The sequence below is a fragment of the Triticum urartu genome, chromosome 5A, assembly GCF_056163025.1.
Source record: "Triticum urartu cultivar PI428250 chromosome 5A, HENAU_Tu73, whole genome shotgun sequence".
Lineage (NCBI taxonomy): Eukaryota > Viridiplantae > Streptophyta > Magnoliopsida > Poales > Poaceae > Triticum > Triticum urartu.
Genome location: NC_141877.1, coordinates 618,130,026 through 618,150,455, shown reverse-complemented (window position 1 = coordinate 618,150,455; position 20,430 = coordinate 618,130,026). Strand labels below are relative to the sequence as shown.

The following is a 20,430-nucleotide window of genomic DNA, read 5'->3' as shown; positions in this document are numbered from 1 at the left end:
TTAAATACAATGCTTACTATATGTGTTACCAATTATGTCCTCGTGAAGATGTGTGGTGTTGCGCAAATGCAAGCTCCACATGATGGTGAGATGAGAGCCATTTTCTTTGATGAGTTAGATATCTCATCCACCTACTCGACTTTATCATCAGATGGACGTGTCCTCGTCGATGCATGGAGGGATATATTTGACATGTACAAGATCAATATTGGAGACAAGCTTATCTCCATGCTCCACCATGGAGATGTTGGGCCAGTCCTCTTCCTCCATGCCATACCCCCGGTTGCTGAATACTAGTTTTTGTGAGTCTTCAATTCAAATGTGCCCTTTGAATTTTTAAATATGTTATATGGTTGTTATGGTCAGACTAAATGTGTTTTATGTTCAAACATGCTAGTGTTGAACATGAGTTTAGAATTGTTATATGTAATACTAGTAGTACATGTTGAACATGTTGTCTGCATGCCACTAGTGTTTTATTGTTAAACTAAAAGTGTTAAATTTTGCTAACAATTTCGATCAATATATAATATACTTGTAGTTTTAAAACATTTAAGGACTAACTAACTATTTTCTTTTCAATTGTCATCAACAAATGTTGTCCACCTAGACCTCATGATTGTTTCTTTCATAACTCTAGTGTGATATATATGTTTCCATTAGGGGCTTCTAGTTTGATTGTTCCACATTGTTGTGTTCACAAACCACTCTAGTATCACGAATAGCAAACATGTGACATAATGGTGGTTTCCGAACCTTTACGGATGAAACATTTGGATGAGATTTCTTATGTAATCGTTGTCAGATTTGTTAGGGCTTGATCCCTAGTATCCACTATGTTCTGAGATTGATGTTGCTATAACTTTGATATGCTTAATAATTGTTACCAGGGCCCGAGTGCCATTATTTCATATCTGAACCTAGTATGTTTTCATGAATATATTTGTGATGCACTTGTTATCGTTTTGAACCTCAAACCCGAAAGTGACAACAATTGGCATACTCTACGGGGATGACTTTCATTTTGAGGATTACATGTATGCACTATGTAGTAATGCTTTCTACCGGTTCTCTATTAGAAGAAGCTCCTTAATTACCCTTAGTTTCCATTAGCACCTCGCTGCCACGGGAGGCCAGGACAAAAGATGTTATGCAAGTTCTTCTCGCAAGCACATATATATGGAATACATGCCTACCTGTGATTGATTAATTGGAGCTAATTTGCTATCACTCTAGGTTATGGCTGTTGCATATTGAATGTCATCTGAACACCCCATCGGTACTCAATGCCTACACTTTTCTGATGTTGTCTCTATTAAATTCACTACTATATCGGTTTGCTACAAACTTGTTACTATTGCTTCTATTGCTACTGCTACTTTATCACTACTGTTATCATATTACCATGCTACTAATAAATTGCTGTGAAAAAGTTATCTCTTAGGTGTGGTTGAATTGACAAGTCAACTGCTAAACCTTATAAATATTCTTTGACTCCCCTTGTGTCGAATCAATAAATTTGGATTGAAATACTTCCCTAATTAGTCTTTCTTGTTGGATACCTAGGAAATGCTAATGTTAGATTTTCTCAAAAATGTTGTCATCATAGCAAAAATTGCTATAAAATGTTGCCATGATAGCAAAATGAACTCTTTGGCTCATTAGTGCTACCATGGTAGCAAAAATGGGTGAAAATTGCCGCCATGGCAGCCAAGAAGGCTAAAAAATGTTGCCATGGCAGGGAATAATTCCTTTGGCTAAAAAATGCAAAACCTGCCATGGGAGAAAAATAGCTAAAAGAATGCTGCGATGGAAGCATAAGAAGCCTTTTGGCTCAGTAATGCCGCATTGGCAACAAAAATATTTAAAAAATGTTGGCATGGCAACAATAAAATACTGAATCTATTTCATTATTTGCAATATTTTTATACCATAAATTACTATCAGCGGAGTTCCATGATTAGAAGACACCACTAGCTAGTTAGGTTATAGTGGCGCGTAGTAAAACATGAACACCACTAATATATAAGTCACTAGTGGCGCGCAAGCAACCACACATGACACTGTTATATGAGTTACTAGTTGGTGTGCAACACACACGCCACTAGTAATCACTTACCAATGGCATGATACTAATGGGAGCCGCCTACATGCCACTAGTAGGCTTCCTCAGACGCCAGTAGTAAGGGGTTCCTGCATTAGTGCCATCACTCCTATACTCAGGTACAGTAATATATGTAGTTGACCTATTCACCCCTCTCTTCTAGGCCCATCCCGATCCTTTAATTTTTTTCCCTTATGCTCATGAAGATGGTTCATCGCTGGTGGCGGCGTGGCTTCTGGCATTGCTTAGCTAGCGATGGTGGTCGTTCTCAGAGTCCCTTCTTCCTCCATGGTCCAATGTTTTGCTTCGCTTATCCTTATTGTCAAACGGGTTGGCGCCCTTTTGGCTAGGGTGCGGGGAGGGGGCAAGAAGTCCCCTTCAACGACAATCGGTTGGTGAAGCAGCGAGGTACCCTCCTTTCAAAGTTGACGATGCCGCCTGTCGGTGTCAAAACCGGCGGATCTCGGGTAGGGGGTCCTGAACTGTGCGTCTAGGCCGGATGGTAACAGGAGGCAAGGGACACGAAGTTTTACCCAGGTTCGGGCCCTCTCGATGGAGGTAAAACCCTACGTCTTGCTTGCTTAATATTGATGATATGGGTAGTACAAGAGTAGATCTACCACGAGATCAGAGAGGCTAAACCCTAGAAGCTAGCCTATGGTATGATTGTTGTTGTGTATGTTGTCCTACGGACTAAAACCCTCCGGTTTATATAGACACCAGAGAGGGTTAGGGTTACATAAAGTTGGTTACAATGGTAGGAGATCTACATATCCGTATCGCCAAGCTTGCCTTCCACGCCAAGGAAAGTCCCTTCCGGACACAGGACGAAGTCTTCAATCTCGTATCTTCATAGTCCAGGAGTCCGGCTGAAGGTATAGTCCGGCCATCCGGACACCCCCTAATCCAGGACTCCCTGAGTAGCCCCTGAACCAGGCTTCAATGACGACGAGTCCGGCACGCAGATTGTCTTCGGCATTGCAAGGCGGGTTCCTCCTCCAAGTACTTCACAGAAGATTTTAAACACAAAGATAGTGTTCGGCTCTGCAAAATAAGTTTCCACATATTGCCATAGAGAGAATAACATTTACACAAATCTAATCTGCTGACGAATTCCGTAGTGTGACACACCACGGCCATGCCTTTATCCGAGTCGTTTTATTATCCCACCTCAGCGCATCATGCGAGGCGGTTTCCTTGGCACGTCTTGTTAAAGTAGAGATCGTGTCCCCTTATTCCGGGATTCTCATCAATACGGGCGTGGGTAACCCAACCGCGCCATTGATTACGGCGCTTGGAGATAAGCGAGTTTTACCAGGCTGGTGGGGACACGTAGTTGCGTCCACCCATATAAGGGGATAAGGATCCACCTTTTCACCTACGCCTTCTTCCTCCCTTGCTTATCCATTCTCGCACACTCGAGCTCCAGCGCCCAAGTCCGCACTCCCCACCTCAACCTTCTCCAGCCATGTCCGGAGCGGGAGGCAAGTGGATGGTCTCCTCCGTCACGGAGGGACACATCAAAAAACTGAGGAAGGCTGGATACTTGTCTAACGACATCGCGTACCGGCTTCCCGAAAAGGGGCAGCTCATCCCCACCCCTAGGTCCCATGAGAGGGTGGTGTTCCTCCCCCATTTCCTCCGCGGACTGGGCTTCCCTCTTCACCCATTTGTCCGGGGGCTCATGTTCTACTATGGCCTGGATTTCCATGATCTGGCCCCGAACTTTGTCCTCAACATCTCGGCGTTTATCGTCGTGTGCGAGGCTTTCCTCTGCATCCGCCCCAATTTTGGCCTATGGCTCAAGACTTTCAATGTCAAGCCGAAGGTGGTGCGCGGCAACCAGGCGGAGTGCGGAGGCGCCATGGTGGGCAAGATGCCCAGCATCTTATGGCTCGAGGGCTCCTTTGTGGAGACCCTGAAGGGGTGGCAATCGGGGTGGTTTTACATCACCGAGCCGTGCGACCCCGAATGGGTCGCAGCCCCCGAGTTTCGATCCGGACCCCCTACACGGCTCACCTCCTGGAAGGAGACGGGCCTGTCGTGGGGTAAAAAAGGAGAGCTGCCGGACTCCAAACATGCGTCCAAACCCTGGTGGACAAGAAGCTCAAACTTGTCAACGTAGTCCAGGTTATGCTCATCCGCCTGATCCTCCCGTGTCAACAACGGGCTTTCAACCTGTGGGAGTTCGACCCGGCGCGGCACTGAACTCTGAGCAGGCACTTCGACACGACGTACGAAGATGCCTGGAAGGTGCTTTTCAAGGGCGCCGAGGCCCCCGCATCCGCTACCGAGGATCGTGGATTCAGTACGCAGCGTCACGCTCATGCGGTAAGCTATTTTTTCCTTTTACAGGGTATCCGTTTTTCATAGTTTGACTCCATGCGGGATCTAAGCTCCCTTACCTTTGACAAGATTGGCAGGAGACGTCCGGACAGATCAACTGTCCGGCTCCTTTGCCCGAAGGCCCAGCAGACGCTCGTTTGGCGAAGCTGCTGGTTCCGGCACCCCATGTGGTGCCGGAGAAGAAGGCCAAGAAGAGGGCCACGGGGACTCGAAAGAGTGCCCGGCGCCTGGAGGTGTCGGATCCCTCATCCGACGACTCCAAGACGCACTCCTCCCATGAAGACGAGGAGGAGGAAGAAGTGACCCCTCCCCCTCCAGCGGGGGAAGGGAAGAAAAGGAAGGCCACCCCAGCTGGGGAGGCCGAAGGGTCCAAGAAGGGGAAAACCCTTCCTCCGGACTACTCCACCGACGCCGATGACGGCGGAGAGGAGTGGCCGCCCAGGGCCAAGCCCCTGGCTAAATCGTAAGTATCCGGATACCAGAGTAATTCATAGTATTCGTTTATTGCATAGCTTTCCCTTATGTCGAATATGTTTATGCAGCCCACCCAAAGACCGGCTCGACGCGTCGTCGAGCGGCTCACTGGACTCGTCGGATGTGAACTCGCTTCCGACGGCTTCCTCCCCCCGCCCTATGGACGACACCGAAGTGTTGTCCCAACAGGTTCCAAGCCGGGAGGAGGTGGTCCTGGAGGCGCCACGAGGCGACCTCCCGGACTCCAGGAGTAAAGGGGATGAAACCCCCCAGGGCTCCAAGTCTGGCTCTAGGCCGGACACCGCCCCGGAACCTTCAAAGGTTCCAGAGTCCGGCGGGGGACCTCCTTCCAAGAGGAGCAAGCCCGCCGTGCCGGTGACCCCCGTCCAACCAGAGGCGCCGGACAATCTGTTGGAGGCGCTCCAAGGTGCCTCCATCGACGAGGAGCACCGCACCATTATGAGTGCGGTGGTCCAGAAGGTTCAGTCCGCCAAGAGCGGACTGACTGAAGCTTGTACTAGCCTTTTAACAGGCTTTGAGGTAAGTAAAGAATGTGTAAATAATATTACCGCATAGACAATAGCCCCTGATGCTCTGTTTGGCGTTCGGGAAGAAAAGCCGAATAGAGGGTCAAATAAAATTCGCAGGAGTCTAACAAAAAGGAGTCAATATGCGTATGCAGGCTTCTCTGCTTGCGTCCGCCGCACTGACTGCGGAAGTGGACACGCTAAAGCAGAACCTCGAACGGTCCAAGCAAGAGCTCGGGCGTGCTAAGAAGCAGCTTGAGGACAATGAAGGTAAGAAATACCTTGTTTAAATATATATAAAAAGGTGCAATTGCAAAAAATGACAGGATTATCGTGGCTATTGTAGGGGCCACGTCTGAGGCGGCGACCCTTAAGCAAGCACTGGTCGAGGCCGAGAAGAGGGCGGCCACGGAGCGCACCGAGCGGGAGAAGTATTAGGCCGAGGTTGGCAAGGTGCGGCAAGAGCTCCAGGCTCTCATGGAAAAACATGAGAGTTTGGAGCTTGACTCAAAGACGCGAGCGTCCGAGCTCACGGTGGCTATTGAAAATGCCAAGTCTGCCAAGGCCGAATCCCAGAAGACCCTCCAGGAGTTGGATGAGGTGAAGAAGATAGCGGCGGGTAAGGCATTCTTTATGCAAAGCAAACACATAGACGTGAGTTACTTGTTACTCACTTGAATTCGAAGCTCTCCAGGAGCGTTCGCAGATCTTCCCTGGAGTGTGTCCAATGCCGCCGCATTCTATCGAGCCGAGGAGGGCAGCTCGACAGAGAAGGTGTTCTGGTCTCAGTATGCTGAGGCCGGACACCCCGTGCCCCTGAGCGGCCAGCTGAAGCAACTGGTCGAGCTCCACAAGGCGGTCGAACAGGCCATGAAGGGCCTCATAGTTCGGCTGTGGCCTGGAGAGGCTCTGCCTGGGAGCTATTTCAGGCTGGTGCGGCGGCTGGTGGAGGCCTGTCCAAGGCTCGAAGTCATCAAGTGCTCCGTCTGCATTGAAGGTGCCCGTAGGGCCCTTGCCCGTGCTAAGGTGCACTGGGGCAAGCTGGATGCTGAGAAGCTTGTGAAGCCCGGGCCACCGCCGGGGAAAGAGCATTGCAAGCCCAAGAATTATTATAAGGATGTTCTGAAGGGTGCCTGCCTTGTGGCGGATGAATGTTCTAGGGATGTAATTTTTGAGTGAAACTTACTCGTTTTGTCCTGTGCGCTGAAACTTGTTCATATGCGCTAAGCAATGTTGTTGGAATTTAAAATATTACCTTCTGTGCGGCTGTTTATCAATTCTGAGAGATGGCAAGTCGTCGGCTTCTGCCCCCGTGCCGCTAGTGCTGGGGTGTTCGGGGATAAACCTGAGCACTCTTTTTCCCATGTTTGGGTCCTTCGAGGGAGGCGCTCAGCCCAACGAACAAGGCAATCGGACTATAATGCGTGAACACTCTCACTTAGCCATAGAATTCTATAATTTTAAATTTCGGCGAAGCCCCTGCTATTCGGAAGACCAAGTTCGGGGCGCTATCCACGCCTTGGCCGGACAAAGCCGGCTCCTCGCTCTAAGCGGCATAAGTCTTTAGGGACTCGAAAAACCTCTCGAACAGCGACCAGCTCTCGCTTCATCATGACAGTCAGTTTTAGCTTTCTCCACTGAGGTGCTCGACCCAGCTCAACTGGGGCACAATCGCAGTGGTTCTCCTAGTGCTACCTTAGCCGATATAGCAGAACGTAAGGCACCAAAACATAGGAGCCGGGCAAACCTAACTATTGACCCAAGACATGATTCGGAGCCGATGCATATAATGCTATAAGTTCGGGGTGCCGCACTTGTTAAAGTGTTCGGACTTCTCACACCATATTGAGGGGTACTAAAGCCCCTGGCGTATTTTGGCCGTACCAAAGTGTACGGGTGCAACATGTCGTTAAGGAACATATATAAAAAAAAGAGTAATGCAAAAATAGACAAAAGCTATGAACTATTTATTAAAAAGGGCTGCGATCAAAGCAGAACGATACAAACAATGCGATAAGCAAAAGGTTGGACTATTTAACATGTCCATTCTAGGGGCAGGCTGCGGAATGGTATGCAAAACAGGTATACTGCTCGTGATAGAGACCACCTGGGAGTTCCGTAATGCGGCGTGGCTTGTTTGCTTCCCTGGTTCTTGCATCGTTTGTGCGGCAATTGAACTGCCGAACAGGCCTTCCGAAGAATGGAGTCCTGAAAGTAAGAGAAAATTAAAAAATCGGCAGCCCCTGGTGTGGTTTAAGCCGTGTTTCGGGCGTGCTGTGATGGTGCCCCTCCCCCTGTACCCATGGTATTTCTAGAGCGTAGTTATGTATGCGAAGCACTGGCGTCACCTTTTTGCGAGGGCTGGGGTTGGGGCCGCATTGCTACGCCTGCTCGAATCGTGACAGGCAGTCTTGTTGTAGGTTACTCCGGGCGCGCTTGACGGTGTCCGGTCGTTTAATGGCCGGACTGGAGAACTGCCTGGAGAGGCCGCTTTGTACTTCTACTACAAGGGTTGTCGTGTGCTCCTCCGTTCGGAGGGAGCGTTCGGTGTTTCCATTGACCGTAATTACTCCTCGAGGGCCTGGCGTTTTGAGCTTAAGGTATGCATAGTGCGGTACAGCATTGAACTTGGTGAATGCGGTTCGCCCGAGCAGTGCGTGATAGCCACTGCGGAACGGGACTATGTCGAAGATTAACTCCTCGCTTCGGAAATTATCCGGAGATCCGAAGACCACTTCAAGTGTGACTGAGCCTGTACAGTTGGCCTCTACACCTGGTATTACGCCTTTAAAGGTCGTTTTGGTGGGCTTAATCCTCGAGGGATCTATGTCCATTTTCCGCACTGTATCCTGGTAAAGCAGGTTCAGGCTGCTGCCGCCGTCCATAAGGACTCTAGTGAGATGAAATCCATCAATAATTGGGTCTAGAACCAATGCGGCGAATCCTCCATGACGGATGCTAGTGGGATGGTCCCTTCGATCAAAGGTGATCGGGCAGGAGAACCATGGGTTGAACTTTGGGGCGACTAGCTCTACCGCGTATACGTCCCTTAATGCGCGCTTCTGCTCCCTTTTGGGGACGTGGGTTGCGTATATCATGTTCACCGTCCGCACTTGTGGGGGAAAACCCTTCTGTCCACTGTTGTTCGGCGGCCGGGGCTCCTCGTCGTCATCGCTATGCAGCCCCTTGTCTTCATTTTCGGCATTTAACTTGCCTGCCTGCTTGAACACCCAACAATCCATGTTGGTGTGATTGGCCAGCTTTTCGGGGGTGCCATGTATCTGGCACAAGCGGTCGAGTATTCGGTCCAAACTGGACGGGCCCCTAGGATTCCTTTTGAATGGCTTTTTCCGCTGACTGGATTTAGAGCCTCTGAATCCGGCATTAACTGTCGTATCCTCAGCATTGTCGCCATTAATGCAGCGCTTCTGCTTGTTGCGACGCGACCTGCCACTATTGTCCCTGGTATCCGAATTACCAGGGTTCTTGGTCATATTGTTGCTACGAGAAAGCCAGCTGTCTTCTCCCGCGCAAAAGCGGGTCATGAGTGTCGTGAGTGCTGCCATAGACTTCGGCTTTTCCTGTCCAAGGTGCCGGGCAAGCCACTCGTCACGAATATTGTGCTTGAAGGCTGCTAGGGCCTCAGCGTCCGGACAGTTGACTATTTGATTTTTCTTTGTTAGGAACCGTGTCCAGAATTGCCTGGCCGATTCCTCTAGCTGCTGAATTACGTGACTTAGGTCATCGGCGTCTGGGGGTCGCACATAAGTGCCCTGGAAATTGTCGAGGAATGCGGCTTCCAGGTCCTCCCAACAACTGATTGATCCTGTTAGCAAGCTGTTAAGCCAATGCCGAGCTGGTCCTTTAAGCTTGAGTGGGAGGTATTTGATGGCGTGGAAATCATCGCCGCGGGCCATGTGGATATGAAGGAGATAATCCTCGATCCATACCGCAGGATCTGTTGTGCCATCATATGATTCGATGTTTACGGGTTTGAAACCCTCGGGGATTTGATGATCCATTATTTCATCTGTGAAGCATAGTGGGTGTGCGACGCCTCTGTACTGGGCTATATCACGACGTAGCTCCAATGAGCTTTGTCTACTGTGTTCGGCCCTGCCGAATTTGTGGCCGGCGTGACGGTTACCGTCTCGAGTCGTGGGGCGCCCACGCAATCCGTAGATCGATCTTGTTTGCCTTGCCTTGTCCTCCAACATATCTCGCAGGTCCGGCGCATTTTCCCGTGCCTTGGTACGGGGTGCGGCTTGAGTGGAGGGCCGAGAGACCTCTCTGTCGCGGCCATGAGGTGGCCGATCGGCTATATCGAGTGCAGGTGATGTAGGTTTAAGTGCTTCCTCCTATAATCAGGGTAGCAACCTGCGCTTTGGGTAGCTCTTGGAGGGGCGTTCGAGTTTATGCTCTTCGGCCGCAAGGACTTCAGTCCATCTGTCGACTAGCAAATCTTGATCAGCTCTAAGTTGTTGCTATTTTTTCTTGAGGCTTCTTGCCGTGGACATAAGCCTGCGTTGAAAACGCTCTTGCTCGACGGGATCCTCTGGCACGACGAATTCGTCGTCGTCGAGGCTTGCCTTGTCTTCGGAGGGAGGCATATAATTATCGTCTTCGACCTCTCTGTCTGTCGCTCTCTCATGAGGGCTGGTTTCTCCATCCTCCTGTCCTAAATCTTGCTGGAGGGGTTTTTCTTCGGCACTTTCCGGAGTATTATTATCTCCCGTGCTGGAATCACCGTATTTGTTTTGGCGGGATTTTGAGCGGCGCCGCTGACGCCGGCGCTTAGGTTGTTTCTTGGAGGGGTCATCCTCCGTTGTTCCATCGCCATCTCCTTCTTTTGGGGTGTCCACCATGTATATGTCATATGACGAGGTGGCTTTCCAGGGCCCAATAGGCGCTGGTTCTTCATCGTCTCCATCATCGGCGTCCATACCGTCGATGTCTTCGGAGTCGAAGTCGAGCATGTCGGTTAAATCGTCGACAGTGGCTACAAAGTGGGTGGTGGGTGGGCTTTGAATTTCTTCATCGTCCGTATCCCAACCTTGCTGACCGTAGTCCGGCCAGGGCTCTCTTGATAAAGAGAGAGACTTCAGTGTCTTCAGAATATCGCCGAAAGGCGAGTGCTGAAAGATGTCCGCGGCAGTAAACTCCATGATCGGCGCCCAATCGGATTCTATCGGCAGGGGCGCGGAGGGTTCAGAGTCTGGAGAGGAGTCCGGCTCCTTGGAGTCACGAGTCTCGCGGGGTGCGGGGCTGGTGTTCGGCTCGATCGCCGTTGGGATAGCAGCCCCCGAGGCGGCGTCCAACCACCCATCCTCGATCGGCGCAGTTGGCTCCGAATTAAGGGTCGAAGCCGATGTGGGTGCGGCCTCCAGGGCACTGTTTGGCGGCAGAGCTAGATCATGCTCGTCGTGACAGTGCGGCGCGCTCGGCAGTGGCTCGAATCTGTCGAAGATCAAGTCCCCGCGGATGTCAGACGTGTAGTTTAAGCTTCCAAATCTGACCTGACGGCCAGGGGCATAGCTTTCGATCTGCTCCAGATGGCCAAGTGAATTGGCCCGCAGTGTGAAGCCGTCGAAGACGAAGATCTGTCCGGGGAGGAAGGTCTCACCCTGGACTGCATCGCCATTGATGATCGTAGGAGCCATCAAGCCTGATGGCGATGACACAGAGGAACTCTCAATGAAAGCACCAATGTCGGTGTCAAAACCGGCGGATCTCGGGTAGGGGGTCCCGAACTGTGCGTCTAGGCTGGATGGTAACAGGAGGCAAGGGACACGAAGTTTTACCCAGGTTCGGGCCCTCTCGATGGAGGTAAAACCCTACGTCCTGCTTGATTAATATTGATGATATGGGTAGTACAAGAGTAGATCTACCACGAGATCAGAGAGGCTAAACCCTAGAAGTTAGCCTATGGTATGATTGTTGTTGTGTATGTTGTCCTACGGACTAAAACCCTCCGTTTTATATAGACACCGGAGAGGGTTAGGGTTACATAAAGTCGGTTACAATGGTAGGAGATCTACATATCCGTATCGCCAAGCTTGCCTTCCACGCCAAGGAAAGTCCCTTCCGGACACGGGACGAAGTCTTCAATCTCGCATCTTCATAGTCCAGGAGTTCGGCTGAAGGTATAGTCCGGCCATCCGGACACCCCCTAATCCAGGACTCCCTCACCGCCTTCCTTCTGAGTCCGCCCTCTGCTCACAGGCTTTTTTTGTTCCCTCTACCTAGATCAACGAGTGTTTTAGTAGACGAGGGCTTCAGCAGTATCAAGCGACGCTTCTCTTTGTATCGTTGATGTGCTTCTCTCCTCGATTGTAGATTTGTCCTCTTTTCTCCTTAGTACCCCCCAACAAACAATGATTGTGGAAATAAGCAAACAAACCTAAGGAAAGCAAAAGAAAATCCAAACAAAACACATATCATGTGACGAATAAAAATATAGCTCCAAGTGAATTTAGCGATAGATCGAAGACAAAAGAGGGAATGCCTTCCTAGGCATCCTATATTGATTCCCGTGCAAGTCAACCATTTGAATGTTTGACCAAGATTATAAAATAAAATAACAACTTTGGCGATACCTAATAGACACTAGTAGAAAACAGGGCTTTGGTTCGGCCAGAAAAGAGCATTAATCCTGGTTGCATTACGAACCAGGACTAATGTGAGGATTAGTCCCGGTTCGAGCGGCTAGGGCATCGTACAGGCATTAGTCCCGGTTGGTGCCACGAACCGGGACTAAAGGGTGCGATGCCCATTAGTACCGGTCCGTGGCATGAACCGGTACTAAAGGTTAGACCTTTAGTCCTGGTTCGAGCCACCAACCGGGACAAATGGGGTTGAGGCATTAGTACAGGTTCGTGGCACCAACCGGTACTAAAGGTCTACCTTTAGTACCGGTTGATGCCACGAACCGGTACTAATGGTGCAATTTTCAAATTCTACCCCCCTTATCACCTTTTCAGTTTTGTAAAAAGCAAAAGAAAATGATAAAAACTTCAAAAGTTAAAATCCTTCGAGATATAGTTATGTTACTACATCTACTAGTTAAGAAAATTTAAAAACTTAAATTTGGACATGTTTTGCAAAAAGTGTAGAGAAAATGTAAAACGGCTATAACTTTTGCATACGATGTCAGAAAAATATGTATAATATATCAAAATGTTCAGCACGAAAATCTGCATCCGATTTTGACCGCCTACTGCCTGTTTGCAAATTTTTAGAATCCTCAAAGTCTAAATGGGAAAAAAATTATGCTCAAATTTCAGATTTTTTTTGAATTTTCGTTAAATCTGGTCAAACTACTTATTCAAGAAGTATTAGTGTTACTAAATAATTATTCAATAATATTAGTGTTACTAAATAATTGTTTCAGTTTTTTTGAATTTTGGTCAAATCTGGTCAAACTGTGGTCAAATAATGGTTAAACTACTTATTCAAGAAATATTAGTGTTACTAAATAATTATTGTTTTTAAGAACGATAGTTTCAAACTCAAACGGTGAAATGTGTGACTTCATGCTCAAGCTGAACTCCTGAGAGTTAATAGGATTGACATATTAGTATTGTCAGGAAAACAACAAGTGCAGACTTGGAAACGAGGGAGAATAGAACCCGGAAGTTAAGCGTGCTCAGGCTGGGGTAGTGAGAGGATGGGTGACCGTCCGGGAAGTTAGATGATTTGGAATGATGAGGGGTGATTAGAAATTAGAGGTTAAATTGAGCAGTGATGAGGGATGATTAGAGATTAGAGATTAAAATAATTCAGAAATTTGAAAATTCGGGAAAATTTAAAAAAATCATAAAAATCATAAAATTTCCTTTAGTACCGGTTGTTATTACCAACCGGGACTAAAGGTGGACCTCCACGCAGCGGCCACGTGGAGGGCCTTTAGTCCCGGTTCGTAGGGGGGGCCTTTAATAACGACCCTTTAGTCTCGGTTCCAGAACCGGGACTAAAGGCCCTTATGAACCGGGACAAATGGCCTTTTTTCTACTAGTGAGATAAAAAATGAAACTAATTTTCATGATGGATCACATGATATAAATTTCATATTGCGAATATTTATTTTTCTAAAAACTCAGTCAAACATGCACTCATTTGACTTTTGGAAAAACAAATACACCTTATATAAAAAAGAGAGGAAGTACATTGTATGTTGTTCACTAGTCCAGGGTTCTGACCCTGGCTCCTCATAATGTGTGGTTCTTAATAAAAAAAGTAAGGTGAAATACTATTTCAAGTTGATTCTTGTGATATACTGATGTGACCAAATGTGGCAGTACGCCTTCGGTATCTTTTGTTACTCCCCATATAAGTTTTCTCTTCCGTCAAATTTAGTAAAGTTTGACCAACTTTATAGAAAAAAATATCAGCACTCATAATATGAAATCAATATTATCAGATGCTTCATGAATTTGATTTTCATATTTTATTACTTTAGTATTTTATAGATGTTGCTATTTTCCATACAAATATGATAGAAGTTTACGAAGTTTAACTTCAGACAAATTTTATATGTGGAGTAAAAAGGACCAAAGGGAGTACATACACCACATCGATAGCACTCCACACTTGGAGCAGTGTTACTACTTACTAGAGCCAGAGAATTCTTTATTTGGCCCTTTCTTAAAATTTGCTTTCCTATTTGGCCCAAAATAGAAAAAGTTCCCTATTTGACACCTAAAGTAAATTTTGTTCCTTATTTGACACTTTTGTCCATTTTAGACACCAAATGGTTTAAGTGTGAAGTGAAAAGATCATTTTGCCCCTAGTCCATTGTGTAACTATCCTGGACGCAGTAAAAAAGCAACCAGTTCGGCCATATTTTTGGGATGTTTAATGGATGATGCGCATATATATGTATGCTCTAATATTTTGTTCTTTAAGTAAGTCTGCGTGTAAAACCATACAAATACACTGGCAGAAAAGTACAGTACCATATATCATATTTTGGTTAGTCTCGCCGGCCGATTAGCCCATGGTGCTGAGGAGGTCTCAGCTTTGCGTCCACACACATGGCGCCGTGACGTGCGGGTTGAGGGGAGCCTCGGCGTGGAGCCTGGCAGCGCGTGTGCGTGCATCTCCTCCGAGCCGAGCCTGGCGGTCTACGTGCGTGTCTTCCCTCACGGTTGCACGGGATAGGAGGCTTTATCTTTTTTTTTTGGCTTTATCGACCGCTGATAGCTAACGAGGGCCTTGGCTCATTGAGTCACCGTTGGGTGCGTAAACACGGACTTATGGAGTATACATGAGTGCATGCATGCAGGCCAATTACAAACTTGGATAGTTTTGCATGCACGTATTTGTCTCTTTTAGCAATTATTTCTTTTGGATCAAAGTGTAAAACTTCAATCTTTTCGCAGCACTCTATTCTACTCCCTCTGTTCCCAAATATTTGTCTTTCTAGGCATTTAAAATGGACGCAACATACGGATGCATGTAGATATATTTTAGAGTGTAGATTCACTCATTTTGCTCCGTATGTGGTCACTTGTTGAAATCTCTAGAAAGACAAATATTTGGGAACGGAGGGAGTACATGATGAACTCTACAAATAAAGTCCAATATTGAATATATTCTCTCAGTCATAAATTTTCTAGCAACACGTGGGACCTACACATCATACAGTAGTACTTTGCTAGATCAAACTTATATTTTTCTCACATATATACACTCGTATTTATTTGTTTGCTGGTCTTACATAAATAATTGGGTTTAGTGCGTACAAAATTCATCAAACACTAATCAAAATATGGTACTGTACAAATTATACGGATGTTTTGTACAGCTTTTACATGTACAAACCAGATTACATAAGGAAGAAAATATTGAAGCATACCTATACATGTGCATCATCCATTGAACATCCTAAAAACATGGGGGTACTGATTGCTTTTTTACTACATCCAAAATAGTTACAAAATGCACTAGGGCTAAAATGGTCTTTTGACCTCATACTTAACACCGGTGGTGTCTAAAATGGACAAAAGTGTCATATAAGGAACAAAATTTACTTTAGGTGTCAAATAGGGAAGAAATTTTTATTTTGGGTCAAATAGGGAAGCAAACTTTAAGAAAGGGCCAAATAAGGAATTCTCCCTACTAGAGCAGGACTTCATGATGCCGAATAGATAAAAAATGCATTGTCATTTTATTTTCATTTTTAACACTGGAACTTTGTAAAAACTGGAGTAGTTTCTCCAAAAAAACAAAGAGGATAAAACTGGGCCGGCTAATGATTTGGGCCATTGGTTGGGCTATCGGAAGTGCAGGAGGCCTTCCTGTCTTCCAAATCAACCGAGACCTCTGAATCGCCTTGCTTCTTGAAATCGGTTGCAGCGGGAGACGAGAGACGCTCTGTCATCGTCTATATAGCCTCCCTCCCTCGCCTTGCCATCCTCCCCTCTCTCATCCTTTCTTGTAGCCTCCTTCCCTCCACGCCCGAGTTCTTGCGACCTCTGAATCTCCTTCGTCTAAGCGTTCTTGCGACGACACTTCGACCGAGACGAGATGGGGGACAGGCGGAAGGCCACCGACGACGACATCCCCGGGACAGGACAGCCGCATCAGCGTGCACGGACGGAGACTACAACCGTCGACGACACATCACAGGCGCCTGCAGGACAGACGGCTACTGCAGCCGGCAGACTGCAGCCGCTTCCAGGCCGCGCCGGCGACCCTTTACTGTTCCGTAGAGGCGGCCGCGGCGGCGGGTCGGGGCACGGGGGATTCTCTCAGTCGGCACCGATGACGATGATCGAGCAGCCGCTGCGCAATCAAGGTGCGTTCCCTCCCAAGAAAAGCGCAAAATTCTTTCTCTATGGTCCGTGTGGTTTCTTGGTTCGTCATTGACGTCGGAGTTCGATTTCTTGGTTTCTTTCGATCGTACAGGCAGTTCGTGTGCGGCGCCTACAGCCGGAGCCGGCGATACTGTAGTACGGGTGTCGTCGGCGACTGTCACCGCTGTAGGCCCCTCCGACGCCTGGCACGGGGCACTCGCTCCGCCGCTGGGGCTGGACAATCCAGGTGGGTTCCCTCTCAAGTTCTTTGTCTCTGGTCCGTGCGGTTTCTTGGTTAGTTAACGTCGGAGTTCGATTTCTTGGTCTCTTTCGAGGTTGATGCCCGCTTCCTGGATTAATTGTAACATCTGTCAGATGCCTTGGTTTCTTGGTTCGTTGACGTCTGAATCTGATATTGATTTCTTGGTTTCTATTCCCTCCATTGTGTAATTCTTTTGTAGCCTACAGCGGGGAGCCTTCCACGCGCCACGCGCCGGCGGCCTGTGCGACCCGACCTCCGTCTCTTCCAGCTCTCGGTCACGGGCGCGGGGGCAATCATGTTACAGGTGTGTTCCTTCCCAACCCAAGAAAATCGCAAATTCTTTCTCTCTGGTCCGTGCGGTTCTTGGTTCTTCACTCACGCCGGAGTTGGATTTCTTGTTTTTCTTTGGTTTCTTATAGTAACTAGCCTAAGAGACGCCAGCCGGCGCAGATTACTGGCAAGGCGGCAGCCCGGCAACGCGATTGCGCCTCAGGCTCAGGGCATTCCCATTCCCAGCAACGCCGGTGCGCCTCAGGGTCAGGGCATTCCCATTCCCAGCAACGCCGGTGCGCCTCAGGGTCAGGGCATTCCCATTCCCAGCAACGCCGGTGCGCCTCAGGGTCAGGGCATTGCCGGTGCGCCTCAGGGTCAGGGCATTGCCATCGGTCAGCTCGACCCCCACCGCGGCCAGTCTTCTTCCGTGTCGCCGGAGCAGAGTTCTTCTTCAGGTGCAAGCATTGCAGGCAGGTGCTTTCAGTGCAACACGCAGATACAGAGGGCTTTGGTGGTCGACGACTCCGGCAGCGGGGAGCCTTACTTCTGCAAGATTTGCTGGGAGCCTTCGAGCCCAGTTCACAGCAACGCCGGTGCGCCTCAGGGCCAGGAGGCAGTCCCATATATGGAGCTGGAGGCAGTCCTGGACATCGAGCAGGAGTTTCTAGATGGGCTGGACCAGGCGATTCAGCGTCCAGACATAAACTTGTGCCTTCTCTGCGACAAGCCGTTGGAGACGCAGACGGTTTTGGTGGTCGAGGGCGAGGACCCCAAGTGGATCTGCGAGGCTTGCGAAGCCGATGTGCAGTAGGCTCCGGGTCCGGTCCTTGAGCCGCAGGGCCAGGGCGGGGCAGTCCCGGTGAATGAGCAGGATGCGCTGAACCAGCATCTGGCTAGACGGGCGAAGCTGGAGGAGGACTTGAAGAGGGTGGCCATTGTTACAAAGGACAAGGACTTTTCCATCTCGAGGAGATGCGAGACTTGCGGCAAAAGGGCGTGCACGGTGCGCCACCGCCGCGGCCCGCCACCGCCGCCAGGGGGGCTCTGCTAGCTTTTCTCAACTCCGGGAGCAGACAGCACTGCTGAGCCATTTCTGCTTCGCTCTCGTTTTGACTTTTGACACGATGTGGCCAAATGTGGCAATGCTTCCATACATACTTGAGTAGATCCATGAAACTATGTACAGTACTTGTTTCCTTGTCAGTGATCTGACATTAGTAGATTTGCTGTCGATGTCATTCAGTGTGCAGTTTGATCTGTTAATCTTTGGTTTTTTTCTGACACTTCAGTTTTGCCTCTAGTGTTTGAATGCTTCACTTTCAGTTTAACCAAATCAGTGAGCTTCCTTGCTTGAGGTCGTTTCCTTTTGTATCTTGCACAGCAACTGAGTAATAATCAGATAAAGCGAATGAGTGCTCAAATTTTTAGTTTCAGTTGTCAGGACATACCTGAAGAAATCGACATCTTCTCTGAAGATTTCGACAGCAACTGAGTATCAAGACGTGAACCGGATCGCTGCCAGGGAGACGGACGGCTGGGATGCGCTCCAGTTATGGAAGATGAACGGCTCTCGAAGACCAAGGGCTCTACTGTTCAGTGTCCGACAATAGCTACACTTGACTGTAAGTAGCTTTTGGTGGCTCCAAAGTGTTTGACTGATTCACTTTAGTTTAACCAAATGAGTACTCAGAGTTTAGTTGCTACTGTTCCTGTTTAAGCTTACGAGTGATGATACATATAACAGAGTTGGGTAGTGACTTTAGTACATCTACCCTCCTTGGATACCAATACATAATATTTGTCCTGGCACTTTAGTGTTATCTTAGATACCAGTACACTAGTTATCTGAACTTCCTGTCTCTGAACGTACCTGAAGAAATCGACACCTTCTCTGAAGAATTCGACACCTGCCAGGGAAACGGACGGCTAGGATGCGCTCCAGTTATGAAAGATCAACGCCTCTCGAAGATGGAGGGCTCTCCTGTTCATTCTCCGACAACAGCTACAGTTAACTCAAGTTTAACTGCTGTAATTTCAATTCCTCCTATAAGTTGCTTCCGTCGTTCTCAGATATTCTTCTCCATTATCTGTAGCTAGTTCTAGAAATACACCAACTTGGTAGATTAGATCCATGGCCATGAATTGTGTCCATCTTCCCTCCTCCGATACCAATTCGTGATTCTTGCTAACGATTACTGTAGTTCGTGGGCTAGAGATATAACAACACCTGATATCTAGGTTTTTCTGAAACAAGTGCTTTTACATGCAGTCCTGTGATATTTTTATCCAGAATACCTTAAGTTTAGTAGAGTCTTTTCCATGGTTTTAAATAGCCCGCTATAGCGTTTACAAAAGGTCTTGTGCTAAGAGACTTTGGTCCAAACAAATGAACAAACATTTTAAATAGCGCGCTATAGCGTTTAGAAGAGGTCCGCCGCTAAGAGGCTTAGCGTGCTATTTAAAACTTCTTTTCTAATTACATGTACTGATTTTTTTTAAGAGAGCTCAATATCATGTACTACTGACATGCATTTTAGATTGGCCACTTGCCTGCGCGAGGAGTCCCGCCGCGACTAGCCAGAGAATAAGGGCCCGTCGCCACCGCAGGCCCACAGGCTTTGCCCGGCGATGCACTATGGGGGCTTAGATTGCTTCATGCGTCCCCCAAAAGTGATGCAGAGGCCTTTGGAAAACAGATAGTCGCAAGGTTTAATTTGTCCTAGTAGAAAATATATTGCAATCACTGATGAGAGTTTCGCGGATGCAATCTTGAGTTACATTGCGCTCACACACAGAGGCTAAGCCGAATGATGTTTCGGTTTTACCTAACGAGTGCTCAAATTTTCTTGTGACTGCGCCAGTACACTAGTTCTCTGAACTTTTTTTTTTGACAAAAGTTCTCTGAATGTACCTGAAGAAATCGACAACTTCTCTTAAGAATTCCAAGCTACCAGAAAGACGGACGGCTAGGATGCGCTCCACTTATGAAAGATCAGCGCCTCTGGAAGACCAATGGCTCCTATGTTCGATGTCTGACAACTGCTACAGTTAACTGAAGGTTTATTTGAAAACACATAGTTAACTGAAGTTTAACTGCTGTAAGCTTCAGTTAGCTCTGTTACACTGCGTGTAATTTCAGTTCCTCCAGTAAGTAGCTTCTGCCGTTTGTGGATCAGATCGATCACCATGAACTGTATTCAGTGACTTTAATCTGGTTTCAGCGTCACGTTTGAAGATAGATGTTGCAACTTTGAATGCAACTCAATTTTGCAACTTTGAATGCAACTTTGGATCACTCATATGGTTCCTGTAATCAGGCCATTGAAATGGATGGATGCTAATCTGTCACAAGTTATGACGCCTTGATTCTCAAGTTTGGTTCTTCAGTAGACGCGCTCTACAGACAGTATAAATTATAAAATGCCCAACATGCTAATTCAAATACACTTTGAGACAAAAGAACGTCAAAGACAAAGGACAGCCAAAACATTACACTTGGATATTCATTCGTTAAACTTTGGCTTAAACCAGTTGAGTACTCAGTGCTTCGTCGCTACTGTTTCATCTTAAGCTAATTACATGTGACCATGATTGTAAATTCTAATAATATGCTATGGCCAATACATACTACTGAACTTCCATCCAGAC

At 47.8% G+C, this 20,430-nt stretch overlaps 1 protein-coding gene across 1 annotated transcript; it reads left to right on the top strand.

The window, feature by feature from the left end:
• Positions 1 to 15,951: 15,951 nt before the first annotated feature.
• LOC147973403 (uncharacterized) lies at positions 15,952 to 17,725 on the top strand. Its single transcript, XM_087524983.1, has 4 exons — positions 15,952 to 16,249; positions 16,360 to 16,494; positions 16,709 to 16,813; positions 16,929 to 17,725. Exons 1-4 carry the CDS (start codon positions 15,979 to 15,981, stop codon positions 17,591 to 17,593), a joined length of 1,176 nt encoding a protein of 391 aa, XP_087381109.1. The 5' UTR covers positions 15,952 to 15,978; the 3' UTR covers positions 17,594 to 17,725.
• The last annotated feature ends 2,705 nt before the right edge of the window (positions 17,726 to 20,430 follow it).

What these genes read in the sequence shown, in the direction of transcription:
- LOC147973403 (XM_087524983.1), top strand. Translation starts at nt 15,979, where the DNA reads ATGGGGGACAGGCGGAAGGCCACCGACGACGACATCCCCGGGACAGGA. An exon ending in GCTGGGGCTGGACAATCCAG is followed by an intron (nt 16,495 to 16,708) that starts GTGGGTTCCCTC and finishes ATTCTTTTGTAG; the next exon opens with CCTACAGCGGGGAGCCTTCC. An exon ending in CGGGGGCAATCATGTTACAG is followed by an intron (nt 16,814 to 16,928) that starts GTGTGTTCCTTC and finishes GGTTTCTTATAG; the next exon opens with TAACTAGCCTAAGAGACGCC.